The sequence below is a fragment of the Neofelis nebulosa genome, chromosome 4, assembly GCF_028018385.1.
Source record: "Neofelis nebulosa isolate mNeoNeb1 chromosome 4, mNeoNeb1.pri, whole genome shotgun sequence".
Taxonomy (NCBI): domain Eukaryota; kingdom Metazoa; phylum Chordata; class Mammalia; order Carnivora; family Felidae; genus Neofelis; species Neofelis nebulosa.
In genome coordinates this window covers 167,800,658-167,820,362 of record NC_080785.1, presented here as the reverse complement: position 1 = coordinate 167,820,362, position 19,705 = coordinate 167,800,658, and the positions used below count along the sequence as shown (strand labels likewise).

Here is a 19,705-nt window from a genome sequence, read left to right as displayed (position 1 = left end):
CAAACTCATATACGGCTGTCCGACGGTGAAAAGCGGTGTGAAACGAAAGCAAACAAGGTAAGAGGACTGGGAAGCGCCTTGGGTAGAGGTAGGGTGCGGTTTCATGTAGGTGGGGGTCAGGGAAGGCCTCTCCGAAGAGGTGACCCGGAGCTAAGACCCGGAAGTACTAGAGGGAATGAGTCACAACACAGTCACGGAGAAGACTGTTCCAGGTGGGCAGACAGCCGGTGCAAAAGTCCTGTGGTCGTCTGTGAGGAACGGCAGGAAGGTCTGTGGGGCTGAGTAAAGGGACTGTGGTCCGGGATTAATCAGAAGAGATTGTAATCCGGTAAAGACCCTGCAGCACTTTCGGAAGCCACCTGAAGACTTTGGCTTTGCATCTGCGGGAGGGCGGGGGGGAAAGAGTTTGAGCAGGGGAGGGACAGGAGTCCACTCAATGTTTGAACCATTTTCCGGCTGCTTGTTAAGAATATATTGTAAGCAAAAAAAAAAAAAAAAAAGAATATATTGTAAGCAGAGGAAAAACAGGATGAAAAAGGCAACTAAATACTAATGTGAACAACTTCAGTGTACGTGAAATAGCGCACGCGCACACCCACAGACGACCGTGTCCAGCGCGCACGCGCACGCCCCTCGGGTGCATCCACCGCGCATGCGCACGTCCACAGCTGAACGTGTCCACCGCGCACGCGCACGTCCACAGATGACCGTGTCCACCGCGCACGCGCACATCCCTCGGCCGGAGCAGAAGCGAGGCGCCCACGCTCGCCGCCCCCGCGGACAAACCCCAAACACACGACGCGCAGGGAGGGAACCAGACGCGAGAGGCCACGCGGGATAAGAGGCCACGCGAGTGGAACGTCCACAACAGCCCCATCCACGGACGGGAAGGGGGCTCGTGGGGGCCGGGGAAGGAGGTGGGGGTGACCGCTGATGGAGACTGGGTTCCTTTTTGGGGGTGACAGAATGTTCTACAATTAGTTGTGCTAATGATTGCACAACCCTGCGGACATACTTCAAACAAACACACAAACACGGAATTCTACACTTGAAATAGGTCAGTTGCGTGGCATGGGCGTTACAGCTCAAAAAAGTCGTTACCAAACAAACGATGAGCCAGAAAACGAAGAAAGAGCAGGTTGATAACAGGGTCATGTAGAGGGCAGTGACGGCCAAGGAAAATAAGGGGTGAGCTGCGTATGCAGTTGAAATTTTTCTAGCCACGTTTTTTTTTTTTTTTTTTTTAATTTATTTTTGGGACAGAGAGAGACAGAGCATGAACGGGGGAGGGGCAGAGACAGAGGGAGACACAGAAGCGGAAACAGGCTCCAGGCTCTGAGCCATCAGCCCAGAGCCTGACGCGGGGCTCGAACTCACGGACCGCGAGATCGTGACCTGGCTGAAGTCGGGCGCTTAACCGACTGCGCCACCCAGGCGCCCCTAGCCACGTTTTTTAAAAAGGAAGAAAACAGAAGTAAAATTACCTCTAACAGTATATTTACCCCAATTTGTCTGAAGTCGTAGCCTTTCAAATGTAATCGGTATGGAAAACACTCAAGAGCATCCCACCTTTTTTCGGGTACAAACTCTTCAAATTCCCGAGTGCTTGACACCCTCAGTTCGACCCCGTGGTTGTCACTGCAAATCCTTGACCCCCCCCCCCACTGAGATGTCATAAAATTTGCCATGAGAAAATTAGATTTGCACCCCCAGATCGTCCCCAGTTGTCCCAAACAGAAATACTTTCTCTTACCGTCCTGGTGGGACCAGCACCGTCCACTTTCGGTCCCTAACATCCTGCCAGACACACCGGGAGGCTTAGTCACCCCTAATCAAGCATCGTTTTTAAAATCTAAACTTTAATTAATTTAAAGAAAATTAGGCATCCATTTCCTCGGTTCCATGAGCACATGTTTCCTTCTTTTTTTTTTTTTTAACGTTTATGTATTTATTTATTTTGAGAGAGAGAGAGACAGTGAGCAGGGGAGGGGCAGAGACACAGAAGGGAGAGAATCCCAAGCAGGCTCTGAGCTGTCAGCGCAGAGCCCCACGCAGGGCTTGAACTCACGAACCACCGTGAGGTCATGACCTGAACGGAAATCAGTCAGTCGGGTTCCTTCACCGGCTGAACCCCCCAGTTGCCCCCATCCACTAGCCCGTTTCTGTCGCCACGTGTACCAAAGAGGTCAGAAGACAGCAGCACTTACCATCACAGTAACGGCGAGGCCCCTAGTCGATCTAACTGAACTTGACGGTGGGGAAGGGAAGCGGATGGGGAGACAGGGCTGGGTGCGACGGGCTAAGCCCTGCGGCGTCACATGGAGCCACCACGTCCAGCACTGCAGAAGCCATGGAGAGTTTCGGTTCCCAGCAGGGCTCCGCGCCAGCTGTAACGAGGTCCCCTGGGAGCTTACTCAAAATATAGACCCTTGGACCCCCACCCACAGATCTCCTGCATTGGAAACTCTGAGGCTGGGGTGCAGTGACCTGTGTTTGCACGACCCCTCCCCCGCGGATGCTGGTGCCCAGCAGCTTGAGAACCGCCGACTTAAAGATATGTAGGCAAACACCTGAGGAAAAGGGTAAACGTAACATGTGGCCGATGCCTAGGAATCCCACTGAGGACCCAGCAGGTGATGATAATTCTTCATTTGAAACCTTTGAGGTTTGTTCTGTGTTTAGAAGCAATGCACCAGTGTGGTTCTTTGGGGGGACACTTTTATTTTATTTTATTTTATTTTATTTTATTTTATTTTATTTTATTTTATTTTATTTTATTTTACTTTTAGAGGTTATTTTATTTATTTTGAGAGAGAGAGAGTGCGCACTCATGGGAGGGGCAGAGAGAGAGGGAGAGAGAGGATCTCAAGCAGGCTCCACGCTGTCAGCGCAGAGCTGGAACCCAAGAACCGTGAGATCATGACCTGAGCCAAAACCAAGAGTCAGACGCTTCAACCAAGCGAGCCACTCGGGCGCCCCCAGTGGGACATTTTTTAAAAGCATCCGTAGGCAGTAAATAATAGAAAGATGGATAAACAGAGACAAACTGAAGGCACAGGTCCTCACCCACAAGGACCCACAGTGCGTGGGCATCCCAGACCCACCTGACTCTGAGTCTGGCGTCCAATCTCAGAGGATGAGGGCAGAAATGGAGCTCACGATCAGGCCCGCAGCCAGATGAGGGCAAGCTGGGCCTGGCCGCCGGGAGACCCTTCTGAGAAGGAAGAAGTCCCTGGTCCGGGAATCCCCTAATTGAAAAGTTTCCCCACTGTGAGAATGGGGAGCCTCTGGGGCCTCACACACAGCTGGTGGGAATGCAGAATGGTGCAGCCACTTTGGGAAGAAAGCCTCTGGAAGCTTCCAGAAAAGTTAAAGAGACACCTTATCATATACCTACCGATTCAACTCAGAGGATCCACCCGAGAGAGATGAAATCAAATCCCAACACAGACATACACGGATGTTCGTAGTAGCCGGATTCGTGATCACCCAAATTAGAAATCACCATCAAGGGCGCGTGCGTAAACACAATGGGGTCCGTCCACGCAGCGGAACGCTCGTGGGCAACGACAAGGCACACGAAGTGCTGATCCACGCAGAAACGTAGATGAACCTCAAAAACTTACCTCCAGTGAAGGGAGCCAGATACAAAAGACACATTTATAAGCCCATTTATATGACATTTCTAGGAAAGGAGATACCCCTGGAGGACAGAAAGCTAGGGAATGGGGGGGGGGTGTCAAAATGGACCAGAGGGACCCTTCTGAGGTGACGGAAATGTGCTAAGGTTCGGTTGTGGTGATGGTTGTGCGCCGGGACAAATTTACTAAATTTACGTGCGCGGCTGCAAGCTGGCGGCCTCACGGTGCAGAAACGCTGCGGCAACAGCGCTGTAATAAAACATCTCGCCAGCAGAGGGAGCCAGAGACCACAAGTTCAACTATGAATGGGCGTCGGGATAGGGCCTAGTAGGATCCACCTTCCCCTCTTCCCACCTCCTAAAGGCAATGAACTGGCCCCTCCGGAAGGTGAATGCAGCCTCTCCCTGCCTTGGGGGGAGGGGGTCTCTCCGGGACAAGGCTGCTGCCTTCACTGGGAGGACGTCACTGGTATTCACAACTGGCCATGTGCGGATCTGCTGGGAAGCCCTCAGCAGCCCAGCGCTCAATTAACCAGCCTGGGTTACACTTCGTCTTAAATCTCCCAAGAGCTGGCTGGATGCGCGAGTCTCTGCACTACGTCACAGGAAGCGGTGATATGGGGGCCTCATTCGGGTCACATCTCCTCCCCAAGTCCTCTGACAGCCTTAGCACGAGACCCAATGGGGGAGCATGTCCAGGGCGGGGGAGGCGAAGTCACCTTGGACCCCACAACTGAGACACCGACATCCGAGGGAGAAGAACACAAAAAAGGCATGTGGACGGATGCAGGTGTTATCCACTCAGTCACCCTTAGGGCCGCCCATGAACAGGACAAAGAAGAATTAACAACAAAGCACTGGGTAGGGAGTAGGATTAGGGATGCAGGAAAGTGATGGGGCCTCAGTGAGATTTTTAAATTGACTTCTGGGTGGCAGACCATGTTCGCTGGGGAGGGGGGCAGGGAAGCTGGAACAGCTATTTTTTTTTTTTAATGTTTTTATTTATTTTTGAGACAGAGACAGAGCGTGAGCAAGGGAGGGGCAGAGAGAGAGGGAGACACAGAATCCGAAGCAGGTTCCAGGCTCTGAGCCGTCAGCACAGAGCCCGACGCGGGGCTCGAACTCACAGACTGCGAGATCATGACCTGAGCTGAAGTTGGACGCCTAACCGACTGAGCCACCCAGGCGCCCTGGAACAGCTATTTATCGGCCACCCAATGACGATCCAGCAAAGCCACCTCCAGATTCCTGGCTACCGGAGCCTGTGTGAGATGATACGTGTTTATTGTTTAAGCCACTAACTTTGGGGACAGTTTGTTATGCGGCAGTAGCTAATACATCTGGATTTCATTGGAAGCGAGAGCCAGGTCCAGGTGATCCCAAATCCACTCCTAGAATGGACACACCTTCCTGCATGTTCGGGTCCAGTTCAATGACAGGAACCTCCTTTAGACCTGAGCATAATGGTGTCAGGGTTACAAGGATACTTCTCACAGCAAGGTGACCCGGGTTCAAATCCTGCATTAGCCATTTAATAACTGTGTGACCCTGGGGAGGTCAGTTAACCTCTCTGGACTCATGGAGGATTGAATGGGTTGATTTATCCACTTAATTTCTCTCTGAGCTCATAGAGAATATAACTGTGCCCTTCAAACAGTTTCTTTCACATCGTCATCTCTCGTCTCTGGGAATGTGACCTTATCTGGAAACAGAATGACTTCAGGTGTAACTATTTAAGACGAGGTCCTACTGGAGTAGAGTGGCCCTAAATCCAATGACCGGCGTCCTTATAAGAGGGGATTTGGACACAGACACACACGGGGAGAACATGTGGAACGGGAGGCCGGACAAGTGAGGACAGACACAAAGACTGGAGAGATGTGTCTACACGCCAAGGGACACCAAGGCACAGTGGCCACGCTAGAAACAGGAAGGGCAGGACGCATCCTCCCCAAGAGCCGCTGCAGGGAGCACAGCGCTGCTGACACGGTGATTTTGGACTTCTGGCCTCCAGAAAATGATAGAATAGATTTCTGTTGTGTCAGGCCCCTGGGCATGTGGGGACTGTTAGAGCAGCCCCGGAAATGAGTACAAGGCTCTCTCCACCAGATGGCAGGAGGCAAACTTCAATCAATTCTGGGTAATTCAATCAATTCGCTTTTCCTGGGGCCAGGTCTAAGTTCAAGGGTGTTCCCTGTGGCATTGGAGAGGGGCAGCTGAGGGGCCTCCTACCCTCGAGTATCACTGGGCCCCGCCACTGTCTTGGGAGGGTCCCTGTCCTTCTGTCTGTCAGTCATTCATCTGCTGGCTGGACACCAAGGTCCTTCTACCCGCTGGCTTTCTACACCTGCTCCTTCACGTGTGTCACTTGGCTTTTGTCTCTTGCCCATGAAGGCCATTGAGATGTCCTGGGGATAGGGGAGAAAATGGAGGCCCAAGGCTGAAACCTGTCACCACCTCTCTGCTGTCACCTCCCTGTAGTCACTCCACAGCCCCCTCTGCACCCTGGGCTTTCTCTTGAGCCTCCTGCCTGGCCTGTCCCCAACGCAAGTAACCCTGGGCCTCTGGGGGCTTGAGGTCATCTCCAAAGCTTTGGAAATGGAAACCCCTTTTCTGTCAAACTTTCATCCAGACCCTGGGGCTTCCCGGGCGACCACAACTCAAAAGCCAAGAAGGAAGCCTTTGCTTCCTCCCTGCCCCCGCCTCCTCTGTGCCCTGAGCCCTTCCAAAGGGCTCAAGGAAGCCTGCGTCCCTGCTAGCCAGACCAGGGCAAGCGGGGGACAGCGAAAGGAAGGACAGGGTGAGCACAGGCCAGCCCAAGTCCCAGCTATTAGCCCACCGGCATGCGGGGCGTCCACGGGCGAGAGGAGAATGGATGATGCCGTGGACGGCTCCTGACCTCTGTGTGGACCTAGGCATTTTTCTGCTTTAAGGACCTCAGATCTGCACTGTCCAGTGTGGACGGTCGTCCCCAGCCGCGGGTGACTGTGCAGAAATTGACACGCGGACAGTGAGCCTGAGGAACGGAGTTTTAAATTCTGTTTAATTTTAATTTGTTTGAATTTAAATAGCCACAGGTACCCAGCGGATCGCGTATGAGACCGACTGCCTTGGATAAACTGGTGTGCCCAGCAACCACGGAGAGGAGAGCCAAGCGCACAGGGGGAGGCAATTAGCAGACTGGCCCATAAATAAAATACGCTTCAATTAAGGGCCAGTTGAGGGATCGTGGGTGAAAACCTTTTCTGCGGCTCCTACGCGGCAGCCCTCGCTTTCTCCTCCACAGACCAGCCACAAAAGCCAAGTCGTGTGTTTACATTAGGACCTCTGGGGACGGTGCATCCCAGGATCTGAACTCCCAGGGTGCCCACCTCCCCCAGCCCCAGACAAAGCGCAGATGATGGGCAAGCGGACTGTTCACTCACTCACTCACTCATTCCTTTGGATCCCAAGCCAGCACACCTACCCAGGTGCCCTGTGGCCTGTGCAAGAATGTCTGAGAATCCTATCAGCGTTGTGTGTTATGTGAATTTTGAACACAGCATGACCTACAGCCACTGAGATTGCAAGATTAGTGCCAATTCAAACCGCATTTGGGGAAAAATTAAATAAGAAAGGGAGAATGGGGGTGGGGGTGGTGGGGGTGGTGTTGGAAGTTCATTTTTTTTTTTTTTTAATTTTTTTTTTTTATTTTTGGGACAGAGAGAGACAGAGCATGAACGGGGGAGGGGCAGAGAGAGAGGGAGACACAGAATCGGAAACAGGCTCCAGGCTCCGAGCCATCAGCCCAGAGCCTGACGCGGGGCTCGAACTCACGGACCGCGAGATCGTGACCTGGCTGAAGTCGGACGCTTAACCGACTGCGCCACCCAGGCGCCCCCTGGAAGTTCATTTTTTAAAGGGAATGTGAGGGGAGGCCTCCCGGAGGTCTGGTGACCTCTGAGTGGCTGTCAGGGGGAGACTATTCCTGGCAGAGGAGAGAATGGTTAGTGCAAAGGTCCCGGGGTAGGCAAGACCACGGCACACCTCCAGTAGGCATTTGCAAACCAGGCCAAAACAGAAATCTAGAATCGCCGGCCTCCTACAACCCAAACTCCTGAATTTTCCCAACCCCCCCCCTCCCCACCCCCCGCTTATCTTTTTACCATCCCAAGCCTGGAATACCCACGACCCATTCCTACCCTGGCCTTGAAAACTTGTACCAGAGTCAAGGCCTCTGCAGTTCCCGCTTTTGGTGCTCAGACGCCGGGCTGGGGGGGGGGGGGGGGGGGGGGGGGGCGCGGGGGAGGGCAGTTGGCAAAATTCACTGACAAAAATACAGAGCCCAGGGCTTGGTGCTGGGTGAAAGGGGCCTGTTATGTTTTCCCCATTAAGGGGGCTTGAAGCGTCCTTCGTCTGCACTGCACGTTATTAATATTGAGGGGAAAACGTTATCAGCCCCCGTGCGAGGACCGGAATGGGTGCGAAAGATTCGGCCCCCAGCCCCACCCCTAGCCACCAGCCACTCCCGGGCAAGGCTAAAGACGGTCCTCTCTAAATAATGCAACTGCACGCCGCCCAGCTCCTTCCCAGGTGGCACCCTCTGACCCCAAGCCCCAGACCCTTCTAAATATCCTCGCCCCTGCCTGGACCCCGAACTGCCCGCGGCTCTGCCCGCTGCCCTCCCCCCACAGCGGTACCGCGAGGGTTAAGCGGCGGCGCCGGGCGCGCTGATTGACAGCCCGGCCGGCGGCTGGGGCGAGCCGGCCAATCAGCGATAGCGGCCGTGGGCCACGTGGGCAAGCGGCCTCGCGATTGGCCAGAGCCCGCAGCGGCCGCCCGCGGAGTCCGAGCCCACGTGCAGCGGCTGCCCGTTCATTGATCGTCCTCGTGGTGCAGGTGGCGCCCGGCGGGGCGGGGGCGGGGCCGGGGCGGGCCGGGGCGGGGCCCGAGGGGTCAAAGGGCTCCGGGATGAGGGGAGAACTGGAGGGGCGCTCATTCTCAGCCTGAACTTGGTTGCCCCCCCCCCTCCCCCCCCACGTCGCTTCCTTCTTGCTGTTCTGGGCCTCCGTCCTAAGGGAGGTGAGTGGGCAGGCGAGTCTCCTGGAGGACCCCAGAGGCCGCGGGGTCGGGGAGGAGGCTGGAAGGCTGGTGAGGGGCAGAAGCCAAGTAAAAAGGGGGCTTGGTGCCACAGGAGTGACTGGGGTGGAGAGCGGTCCCTTTCCTCGCGTCTGAGACGTCCTAATTCCCCTGGCCAACTCTTACTCATCCTTCAAAACCCCTTCCCAGTGATGTTCACCCGTGCTCAAATTTGTCTCACACTGTCTCAAAACTGAGGTTGAAGTTTAGCGTCCTTCTCGGGGGGTTCCCCTAGCCCTGGCAGCAGCTGGTAGGGGGGGTGTAAGTGTTTGACACCATCTCCCTCCCAGCCCATGGGATGAGGCCCCTGGATGCGGCCCAGCATCCGTTGGGGCAGCTGGAGGCCCCAGCCTTTGATAACCGAACACAGGATATAGGTCATGCAGTGCGCAGGTCAGGGAGGTGATGGGGATCCAGGCCTGGGTCCTGGAGGGGAGACTGGATGGGGGGTGGGTGGGTGCTGGTTCTGTCCCTGGCTGCTTGGCCTTCTGCCCTCAGGACCTGCCATCACTTTGTCGCTTTTAGAGCCTCCTGGCTAACGTCCTTGTGGCTACTGCCTGAAGATGACCTCTTGGGACCATCTCCGCCCCCAGGAGCACCCTCAAGGGCTGAGGAGGCCCCCAGGAACTTTGGTGAGGAGGGCCCGGTGAGGCATTTACCCCTGTGGGTGCTTATTCCTGGAAGCTGGGCTCAAACCTGGCTGTCCTGCTCCTGCTGGAGGGTCACGGGCAAGTGGCCAGGCCTTCAGGCTGGGGGCGCTAACCGGACACACCTCCCGACAGGTGCCAAGGCCCTTTGTAAATTACACTTGCTTCTTATCCCCCGGGTGACGAACACATGACCGCAGCATCTCTGGTTAATATTTTGCAAGTAGAAGCCCCTTGCTCCAGAAACGACCCCTTTCCAACAGTGTGGGCAAACTTTCTCTCCAGGACTTTGCAGAGAGTCCGTGTTTGAGACTTTTAGGCCAAGCTGCAAAATGGGAGATACTCCCGGGGTGAGGGGGCTGGGTGGGGACTCACGTGACCGGAGAAAGCGAGCCCCCCTGGAGGTTTCAGGAGGCCCCAGCCCACCCCCTGGGGGGCGGGGAGGGAGGCGCCGATGGGAGCTGTGGCCCGAGGGCGGCGGGAGGCCGCGGTGCATCTACCTCCTCTCCCCTTCCCCAGGCTTCTCCAGAACTGAGCTCCCCGGACGTCCTGGATCAGATCCGGCGGCAGTTTCCCAGGTGACGGGCGCGCTCAGGGGCTGGAGGTCCCGCTGTGGCCCCCCGGAGGGAGAGAGCGTCCCGTCCGCGCTCTCGGTGGCCCCGGAGCCCCTCGCCCCAAAGACAGAACTAGTAATGGCAGGCGGGGAGCCTCCCTGGAGCCCGAAGCAAACGGAAAACCAGCAACGGCAATCCTGGCCCCCGCGTACCTCGTCGAGTTGTGTTGTTTGGCACGAATGTACTTGCCTCGATTGTCGCGTGTCCCGACGCTGCCTCCAGGGCCTCCCCGGCTGGGGGCGGGGCTGGTGGGGGGGCGGGGCTTGAAGGCTCTTCTCACCGGAGGTTTTCTTCCGCTCAGGCTCCCCCCTCACCTGACGGCGCAGGTGGAGAGCACCTCCCACGCGGTGAGCCCCACCGGGCGGCCCCCGGGCGGCCTGGCGAGCCGGGTTTGGGGACCCCCTCTCCTGCGCCTATTCCTGCTTCCTTTGGGCCAGTTTCTTCAAGGGGGTTCTTCGTGAATACTGGCCTCGCTGCCAAAGTTAGAAATTCCGGGCGTTTCTTTGGCTGACAGTTCATCCTGGAAGGATAGGTAACAGGAGCCCCTGCTCCCGGGGAGGGTATGTGCTGGTATGGTGCCGTCTTCTAGAACTTTCTGCAATGAGAATGTTCTATATCAACGGTGCCCAATATGGCACCCCGCCGGCCACACGCAGCCCATGGAGAACTTGTGAGGAACTGAATCTTCAACTTGACTAAGTGTACACTCTTGACTCGTGGCGAGCTCCTTGGACACAGCGCACCTCTAGGCGGGGGGAGAGAGAGAAGTGAGCGGAGAAACCGGATTCATAAGCCGTAACCACTATAAAGAAGCCGGAAGATGAAGGGGGTGGACGGGAGTAAAGATTTTGAGGGGAGATAGTCAGGAAGGGCTTCCTGGAGGAAGTGATGTTCCCTGTGAGGTATGGAGGATAAGGAGCTTTTCAATCCAGAGAGAGCAGGGAAGAGCATTCCAGGCTGAGGGTGTAGCCTGTGCAAAGGCCCTGGGGCTAGGAATGGGCCTGGAGGAGGAAAAGCCAGGAGGCCCCTGTGGCTGGAGCAGGGAGAGTGAGGGAGGAAGGCAGGGAGGGGACAGGGACAGGGGCAGGTGTGTAGGGCCTTGTGGTTCTGGGGAGTCTTTGAACTTCACCATAAGAATGAAATCCAAGGGTGTCCCTAATTAGCTCCCACTCTGTGTGGTGGGTCGTGTCCCATCTGATAGATGTAGTGACCAGAGAGGTAGGGCACCTTATCCAGGATCACATAGTTGGGGAGAAGCACGCACAGCCTTCGATTCCTACTCTTGTCCGCTTCCATTGGCCACCCCACCCCTCCCCCACCTCGGTGCAATCCCTGCTGTTCCCTTGCAGCTCCAGAAGATCCGGCAGGGTCTCCAGGAACATCACAAGCAGGTGAGTGATTGATGACCAGGAGCTGGGGTGCGGCTGCCCCTCCTTGAAAGACAGGAAAAATGGGGGGAGAGACAGAGGCTATGACAGGGGCAGGTTGTGGGGGCCCTTGTGGGGCCCGTGGGGAGGACGTGGGCTTTGACCCCGAAGGAGGTGGGAGCCCTGGAGTGCTGTGGGCAGAGGAGGGCAGCCTGACCCGGAGCCCCCACGCACCCGCACATCAGAGCCCGTCCCCCATCCTCTTGAGGCTCCTCCCCGGCCTGCTCCCAGGTCCCTGCGTGGCTCAGAGGAGGCCAGGGACCTTTTCAGTCAGCACTTTGCAGGTCTGGGTCTGTCACTTCTGGCCCAAAGGGCCTGTCATGTGCCAGGCACACCCGGATTGCAGCCTTCCGTGCGCCTGAGGGTTCTCAGGGCCCGGATCGCACATGAGCTTGGGGGGGGGGGGGGTGCAGGTCTGCACGGGGGCCCGGGCTCCCAGCACAGGGCTCCGTGCCCTAGCCGAAGCCTGTCTTCCACTCCTGCCTGTCCTTCCGCCACCTGGCCCCTCTCTCCTGGGTGCTGGCAGGACTTTCTGCCTGTGCCAGATGTGACTGGCGGAAGGCCAGGTCCGTGTCTGCAACTTAGCAGGGCCTGGGGTGGGCAGTGCACAGAACAGGGAGAGACTGATGGGGGGGGGGGTGGCGGGGGGGCAGGAAGCAACCAGAACACGGTTATTCATTCAACAGCTCCTTATCCATCACCTTCTTGCCAAGTGTGGTTGCAGGCGCCAGGGAAATAGCAGAGAAGGACACAGACGAACCTGTGCCCTTGGGGTGATGAGAGCTTGGTAAACAAGAGTGTCGGGTGGTGAAAGCTGGGCAAGGCACGGGGATGGGACCGAGCCGCCCAGGGGGACATGAGGGCAGGGGTGGGAGTGAGAAGGCCTGCTGGGAAGGTGATCAGGGAGGGAGTGCAGATGTCCAGGATGGGAGGAGCAGAATGGGCAAAGGACACAGCCAGTACAAAGGTCCTGGGGCAAGACCATGCCCGTGTAAGTGGCTGGAGCCTAGTGATGAAGGGATGAGAGGAAGGGAGGGGAGGTGGTGCAGGGCTGTGGGGGCCTCGGGGAGGACTTGGCTTTTCCCACAGGGTGGTGCAAGCCTTGGAGGGCTGCAGGCAGGGAAGGGCAGACCTGACTTGGGCGCTCATGGACGCCCTTTGGAGGATGGACTGTGGGGGGCAGGGCAGGAGAGCAGGACCATCTGGGTGGGGTGGTCACTTAATGCTTTGCTGGTGAGAACTAATCAGATTGTGGATTTGGGGGGATCCCCGCAGCACTTGCTGAGTGTAAGGATGTAGGGGACAAGGCCCCCCGAGAGTTGCTGTTCAAGCCAGGAGCCCCCCTCACACCCACTCAGGGGAAGATCCCTAGAACCCTTGCTGGCCGCGTAGTCCCTCAGAGACTCCTCTGTCCTCTCCCCTCGGTCTCCCGCTCCCTGTTTTCCCAGCCTCCTTGCTGCACATTTAAAATCCCGAGGAGCAGCAGGCTGGCCCAGCCAGCTCCTCTCCCCAGGGAGGGCCGGCTAGCAGGCAGGAGGGAGCCGCTCTTTCCATGCTGAGTGCACTCAAGTGCCAGTAAATTGCGGATTAACGAGCCAGGGCGAGTTGGGGAAGGCTCCCCTGGGCGCGTGCTGCTGGGAGGCCCAGCTGGGGAACCCATCACCGGCTGCCCCAGGAGGCAGCCCCAGCCCACGGCCACGGGAGGGGGTCCCGCCACCCGCCCCCTCCCTCACCATTCTGCCTGCCTGACCAGGCTCCAGATGGAAGCAGGTAAGCCCCGTCCTGACTTCGAGAAGTTGCCTCTGCTTCTCTGGGCCTCTGTTTTCTCATCTGCAAAACGGGAATGCCCGTAGCTCCTGTTAAACAGGACAGACCACGGTTGGCGCCCACACCGTATTGCTTTATCGGCTCGCTCTCTTCATGGATCAGAGCGTTTTCCCAGGATTTTGGAAGTTGCCCTGGGCCAGACAACTCTGGGCGGCTTCTCCGTGCCCACCACGGAGGGGTGCGCGTTGACAAGGCAGGGGAAGACCAGCTCCACGCCGTCTTCTCCGGGAGGCCACGGGAGCTGGGTTGACATTTCAAGTGCCCGGTAGCCACTCGAAGCTAGCAGCCACTGCATTAGACGGGCAGGTCTAGAACATTCCCGCTGTATTTAGTCTGGCACTGGACTAAATGTGGCTGCACTTTGTTCCCATCGAGGTCCTTATCTCACCACGGGGGGTGGGGGGCTCCCCGTCACGGATTCTTGGGAATAGTGGCCAAGAGGTTTGGTCTGCCCACAGCCCGGACGCAGGCACGTTCTCGGGACCCCTGCTTATGGGGTCTGTGCTGTCCTGCTTGGCTGTTGAGACCTGCCTGAGACTGGAGGAATTGCATCTTTAAGTTTGTTTATTTTGAGACAGGGAGAGGGAGAGAGAGAGTCCCAAGCAGGCTCTTCCCTGTTAGAGCCCTGACGTGGGGCTCAGACCCATGAACCGTGAGATCATGACCTGCCTGGAAATCAAGAGTCGGATGCTCAACCGACTGAGCCACCCAGCCATCCCCCTCATCGATTTCTTAATACGCTTCCAACACTCAAGCAAACGCACATGTCCCCATGCAGAGGGGCATATGTCCTGGGGTGAGGACAGATCGGATCCTACCTTCTACCAGTTTATGAAAACGACTGGCCTTTAGGGTTAGGCTTTACCACTTGCTGCTGAGTTCTGGGTACAAAGAACTTTCTTCACACTCAGCCCGGTGCCGAGGGCTCTGTGTTACCACCAATCAATCCGCCCAGAACCATTCAAGGCAGGCAGTGTGTCCCCGCCGCCTCGCACACTGAGGGACCCTTGCAGGAGGAGGTCTGCGCCCCGGGGCTGTCCAGCTGCAGAGGCTTAGCTGGGACACGTCTGCCCCTCCAGGCAGAAAACTTCCTGCGGACCATGGAGACCTGGAGTCGACCCCGGGGCTTCCAGCCGGAGGAGGTGGGTGCCCGGCCCTCAAGGTGGGGAAGGGGACGGGCTCGGGGCCAAGGGCACCCCCTCCCACCCCTCACAACCGTGTGCTTGCAGGAGCCCTCGAGCCAGGTCTCGGGTGGGCTGGCTGACCGGCACTCCTGGGGGCCCCCCAGCCCCGAGGCTTCCCCGCACCCGGCGCTCCCGACCCCGCCGCGCTCCAGTCTCCGGGGGCCACACTTCGAGGATGTCGTGGCCGCGAGGTCCTCAGACTGGCTCACGCAGCGCTCTGGGGTGGACGACGCCCCAGCCCACCAGCTGGACACGCCGGCATCCTGGGACTCGGAGCCCCAGCTCTGGCAGGACGTCCTGACCGAGCAGCTCTGGCAGATCTTCGCCGGGACCCACAATAAGGGGGAGCGGCTGCAGCACACACGTGAGCCTCCCGCGGGTGAGGGGCTGGGGGGTGGGGTGGGAGGGGGCTGTCCAGGGGCAGCACAGTTGAACCTTGTCCTCCTGTTCACCCCCCCACCCCCACCCCCACCCCCACCCCATCGTCCTAGTGACAGAGCAGGCGCCAGGACTGGTGAGTGACTGGTACCTGGAGGGCTGGGCTTCTGGCTGGCGGTGATCTGGGCTGGGTGCTGGGGTCCTGGGATCCGTTGGGTCCTTAGTCGCGCGTGCCCTCGGGGGACTCGGGACTTGGGGCTGTTGGCGAGTGCTGTCTATACCGCCTGGGCCTCCCTGAGGTTTCCAGGGTCTAAGACTGACCCTGGGCTGGTCTTTTGGTCTGAACTGATCGCCCCAATTCCCACGGGCAGGAGAGTCAGGACCTGGGACCGCGCTACTCAGGACCGGAACCACGTATGGAAGACACTTTGGGTAATCCCAGTGCGGGGAGGGGGGGCAGCCTGCCCCGAGGACCCACACCCGCCACTCATCTGCTCTTGTCTTTGCCCAGTTCTCAGCCCACCTGTGCCCTCCCTCAGCTCCCCTGAGGGCTCCCACGAAGGGAGCACAGAGCCAGGCACCGAGGCGGACGGGATGCTCTCCCGAGTGGCCCAGGTGAGGCCCCAGCCGGAGCGGTGGCCTCCGTGAAGGCTGGGAGGGCTGGGGCAGAAGGAGCTGAGCGTGACTCTGGTCCCGCCCACAGGAGCCTGCTGGGAGAGCCCGCCCTTTCCTGAAGCCCATGTAAGTATCTGTCACTCTCCTACCTGCACCTCTGTCCCTGGCAGGTAGAGGGGACCAGGGATGTGGGTGTGTCCTCCCCTTCCCCACCACCGTATTACTGTCCTCAGTAACCAGAGCTGAGGGATCTGGGTGGAAAGGGGCAGCTCGGAGACCGTCAGGCCAGCATCACTGTCCCTCCCCACGTGACTAGCTCTGGCTTTGCAGAAAGGACTCCCATGGAAAGAGGGTGTTAGAGCTGGGTGCAGACAGTCCTGAGCTTGTGGTCTGAGGCTGGGGCAGCCCAGCTGGGGACGAGAAGGCTACCTGGAGGGAAGGGGCATAACAGTTAGGGTCTTGATGGATGAGTAGGAGTTTGCTAGGATGGAGCAAAGCATTCCAGGTGGAAGGGGGTGATGTTTGGCTCTAGGAGAGGGAGAATACTTGAGGGGGCATGGGTAGCGCCGTGGGGGAAGCGAGGCCTGAGAACCCCAACGTCTGCAAAAGAATGAAGCTCCTCGGGTTTGAGGGGTGGTCCCCTCCAGGCGGAGAGGCTCACCAGTAGGCTGGTGCCCCGGGGCTTCCCCTCCCAAGATGCTGGGACCCTGAGGACTTTGACGACACGTGGAAGAGACCGGACGCCTTGCCCTGGCAATCCAAGAAGTGGGCCATCCCACACAGAATGGAGAAGGTGCGGACGCTGGAACACGGGGAGCCCGTGCTGGCCACGGCTGTCAGCAGCTTCGTGCGACACGCCTTCACCTGTGGCAGGGGTGGTGTCAAAGTGTGGAGCCTGGCCAGCCAGGTGGTAGAGGACAGGTATCCCGAGAGCCACCTGTGCGTACAGGTGAGGTTGGGGCTGGCTCTGGGGGCGGGGCCTGCGGGAGCCAGAAGAGCCTCCGGAAGAGGACGAGGACCGTCCCCTGCATCTCTGCCCACCACAGACCCGCCGGGCCTACCTGCGCACCTGCCTGCTGTCCTCAGACAGCACGACCCTGCTCGCGGGTGGCCACAACCTGGCTGGCGTGGGCGTGTGGGACCTGACCGCGCCCTCCCTGCACGTGAGCGGTGAGCTGCCCTGCGCGGGCCTCACCTGCCAGGCCCTGGCCTCCAAGCCTGAGGACAGCCTGGCCTTGGCTGGTTTCACGGAGGGCACAGTCAGGATCTGGGACCTACGGGACCAGAGTGTCATCAGGTGAGGCCTGGGCGGGGGAGGGGCGCGGAGTCATCCTGAAAGCCTGAGTAGGGATCCAGCAGCCCCAAAGCAGAGAAACCCCTGGACCACTTACGTTTGCATCCGAGAGCGTTGAAGGCCTGAGTTCAGACTGTGGCTGGGTTTCTTCAAAACCCAGTCCTGGCACTTTTGCCTGCCTCGGTTTCCCCATCTGTCACCCGGGTGTGGTTCGGTGGGGCAGGGGAATTCCTGGGGCTTAAGGCTCAGAGTCTCAGCCCTGACCCTCTCCCAATACCCCTTCTGGCCAGGGACCTGCCGGGCCACCCGAATGGGGCCAAGAGCATTGCTGTCAAAGACCAGAACGTCTGGACAGGGGGTCTGGACACCTGTCTGCGGTGCTGGGACCTGAGGGCTGCCAGAGAGCCTCAGGAGTACCAGTTTGAGTCTCAGGTGTGCAGGCTGGGAAGGGTCTGGTCGGCCAGGTAGTAGTAGCTGGGTCTCAGAACAGAGAAGGAGGTGGAAGGGGGCTGGATGGGACCCCACATCTCAGTGGTGCTGGTGGGAATAGGGTCGTTAGAGATGTTCTCCTCCCTCCAGCCCTAAGAGCATCAGACACTTTCATGTTGTTTCAGGTGCTCATAGCCCCCTTTAGTCTCCGCAGTCAGCCCTTAAGGTAGAGGGAACCAACCTGCTTTACAGATGAGCAGACTGAGGCCCACAGTGTGAAGTTGCTCATTAGGCCCTCGAAGCCGGGAGGCTGGCAGGAGGTCAGCCCCCAGGGTGGCTCCCTGTGCCCCTGTCCGCCTCTTGGGCCAGGCTGGGACCTGACTAGCTTCTTCCCTGCCGCCTGCCCCCCAGATAATGAGCCTGTCCCCTAGTCCCCAGGAGGACTGGGTGCTGGTGGGCACAGCCAATGGCCAGCAGTGGCTGCAGCCCACCCGAGGGGGCCAGAAGCACATGGTGGGGTGTAAGGACGGCACCATCCTGGGTCTGAAGTTCTCCCCCCTCGGTGAGTGGCCAGGAAGGGGCAGGCAAGTCCCCTCTGGTCCCCAGACTCCCACAGGATCCTAGCCCGCCTTCCTGACCCCTCCTGACCCCCCAACACCCTTCATCAGCAGGAACCACTCAGTGATGCTTTCCACAGAGGCAAGAGGGAGGTGGGGGGCCACCCCTGCGTCCCAGACCCCCAGCAGCCCTGCCCTCAGATGCCGATTTCCCCCCCAAACTGGTCCCTTCCGCCTCCTCCCAGGCCAGTGGTGGGTGAGCGTCGGGACGGACAACCTGGTTGGCGTCTATAGCATGCCAGCGGGGGCCGTGGAGCTCCAGGTACCCTGGCGGGGCGGGGGCGGGGGGGGGGCAGCGTTCAGGTCTGGGAGCTGAACGCAGGGGTCCTGATGCAGAGGCCCCCAGAGGGACCAGGCTTGAACTGCCAGCAGAGGTGAGGGGCGGGGTGGGTGAGCCCCCTCAGCTCATGCTGGCCTTCTGCCTTCCAAGGTACCCGAGACCTCCTCCATCCTGTGCTGTGATGTGTCCCCCAACAACCGCCTGATTGTCACGGGGTCCAGGGACCACGCCTCTGTGTACCAGGTCACCTACTGAAGGGCTTGGTACCAGTTGTCCTGACTTGGGCTCCTTTTTTTCTTTTTTTTTTTTTGTCCTTTTCCCCCAGCAAGGTGGAGGCATAATGGTGGAGGGGTGTGGTGGGCGAGCCGGGTCTCTTCCGCATTGCGCAATGGGGCCGGCGATCTTTGTCACATGTAATAAAGCAATTGGAAATAGCAGAGGTTCTGTGCGTCCCCCCCACCCCCGCCCCCGCCCCCGCCCCCGCCCGTCTTGCAGAGGTTTGAAAGGACTCTGTCCAGCTGGGTCTCCCAGCCTTAAGTCCACGTTCACTGAGAATCTCCTCAAAGCCACTGACCGCCCTGTTGGGAGCGGGGGTGGTCGTGGACCGCTTCTTCCTGTCCCCTCATCTCCCGGAGACGGGTCTCCCAGCCATTTGTGCCATCGAGGGGTGGGGCTCTCCGCCCTTCCCAAGATGCCCTATCGCTTTAGATGGGTGCATCTCACCTGGGCAAATCTGGACATTTCTGGTCATCGTGACCGGGGGTGGGGGGCTATGCCTGGCACCAAGTGGGTGGGGCCCGGGGATGCTGCTCAGCCCCATGGTGCCCAGGATCCCCTCCCGAGAGTGATCGGGTCCCTCCCCCACCTACCCCCCACCCCCAGAACACAGTAGTTCACAGCAAAACAGCAATTAGTCTCTGGCAGGCTTGTCCTCTCTGACCCCACCTGCTCGCCCTGTCCCCTCCGGCATAAGCACCCCCAATCGTGCCAAGAGGTCTGCTTTCCTTAGAGAATTGTCCTCTCCCCCAAAAAGCACCTCCAAAACTCCACCCGGGGGACCCTGCCATCTCCCTCCAGAAGGTTCCCAGGGGCGTCTGGGCCTCCCACCCAGCCACCCGCTCACCATTCTCCACAGCAGCCCCTAGGAGCTTCAGGAACACAGACGTGTTATGTCCCCGTCCCCACTGGCCCACATTTCTAGGGGCTTTCTCTGCTTAAGCCTGGGCTGGAGACCTCGCTCCCCCTGTGGCCGAGGAGGAGCAGATTTCCCTTGATTTCCACCTGGCCGAGCGCCTTACCTCTGAGCCTTTGCACATGCTGTTCCCTGTGTACCCACAGTCTTGCACGACCCTCCCAGCTGGTGGTTTCACCTGTTAGCTCCCGGCTTACCATCACCTCCCCTGGGGTTCTGGTGTTTGCTTGGCAGCTTATGCCAGGCCAGGTGTCCTCGTGCACCAGGCTCTCAGGAATTATCGGTGGGTGGGTCTCAAAGGAAAACTGCACCCCAAAGAACTCCGTTCTCCTCTATACTCCCCACCCTTTGTACATGGGCAGTGGCTTGGGATGATTCCGTCCGAAGGGCTGGCAGTGAAAGAGATACAGGCAACTTTGGGGCCAGGGCACTGAAAAGCCATG

The 19,705-nt window shown here is 58.6% G+C and overlaps 1 protein-coding gene and 1 long non-coding RNA gene across 6 annotated transcripts; one reads left to right on the top strand and one right to left on the bottom strand.

The window, feature by feature from the left end:
- Positions 1–1,440: 1,440 nt before the first annotated feature.
- Positions 1,441–4,007, bottom strand: LOC131508520 (uncharacterized). Its single transcript, XR_009260041.1, has 2 exons — positions 3,398–4,007; positions 1,441–2,387 (listed from the first exon to the last, which is right to left on the bottom strand). It is a non-coding gene; the product is annotated as an uncharacterized LOC131508520 (long non-coding RNA).
- Positions 4,008–8,624: 4,617 nt separating this feature from the next.
- On the top strand, positions 8,625–18,504 carry TLE6 (TLE family member 6, subcortical maternal complex member). Of its 5 annotated transcripts, XM_058728394.1 has the most exons (17): positions 8,627–8,701; positions 9,284–9,390; positions 9,925–9,983; positions 10,321–10,366; positions 11,369–11,410; positions 14,353–14,415; positions 14,503–14,821; positions 14,949–14,971; positions 15,207–15,267; positions 15,347–15,450; positions 15,539–15,576; positions 16,147–16,399; positions 16,497–16,747; positions 17,035–17,176; positions 17,585–17,735; positions 17,976–18,052; positions 18,221–18,504. In XM_058728394.1, exons 2-17 carry the CDS (start codon positions 9,322–9,324, stop codon positions 18,323–18,325), a joined length of 1,803 nt encoding a protein of 600 aa, XP_058584377.1. In that variant the 5' UTR covers positions 8,627–8,701; positions 9,284–9,321; the 3' UTR covers positions 18,326–18,504. The 5 variants fall into 5 exon arrangements, 4 of the variants coding, with proteins under 4 accessions (XP_058584380.1, XP_058584377.1, XP_058584378.1 ...); XR_009261209.1 differs by lacking the exon at positions 17,585–17,735 and having other exon boundaries at positions 8,625–8,701; positions 18,221–18,335; XM_058728397.1 differs by lacking the exon at positions 18,221–18,504 and having other exon boundaries at positions 8,625–8,701; positions 17,605–17,735; positions 17,976–18,051.
- Positions 18,505–19,705: the final 1,201 nt, after the last annotated feature.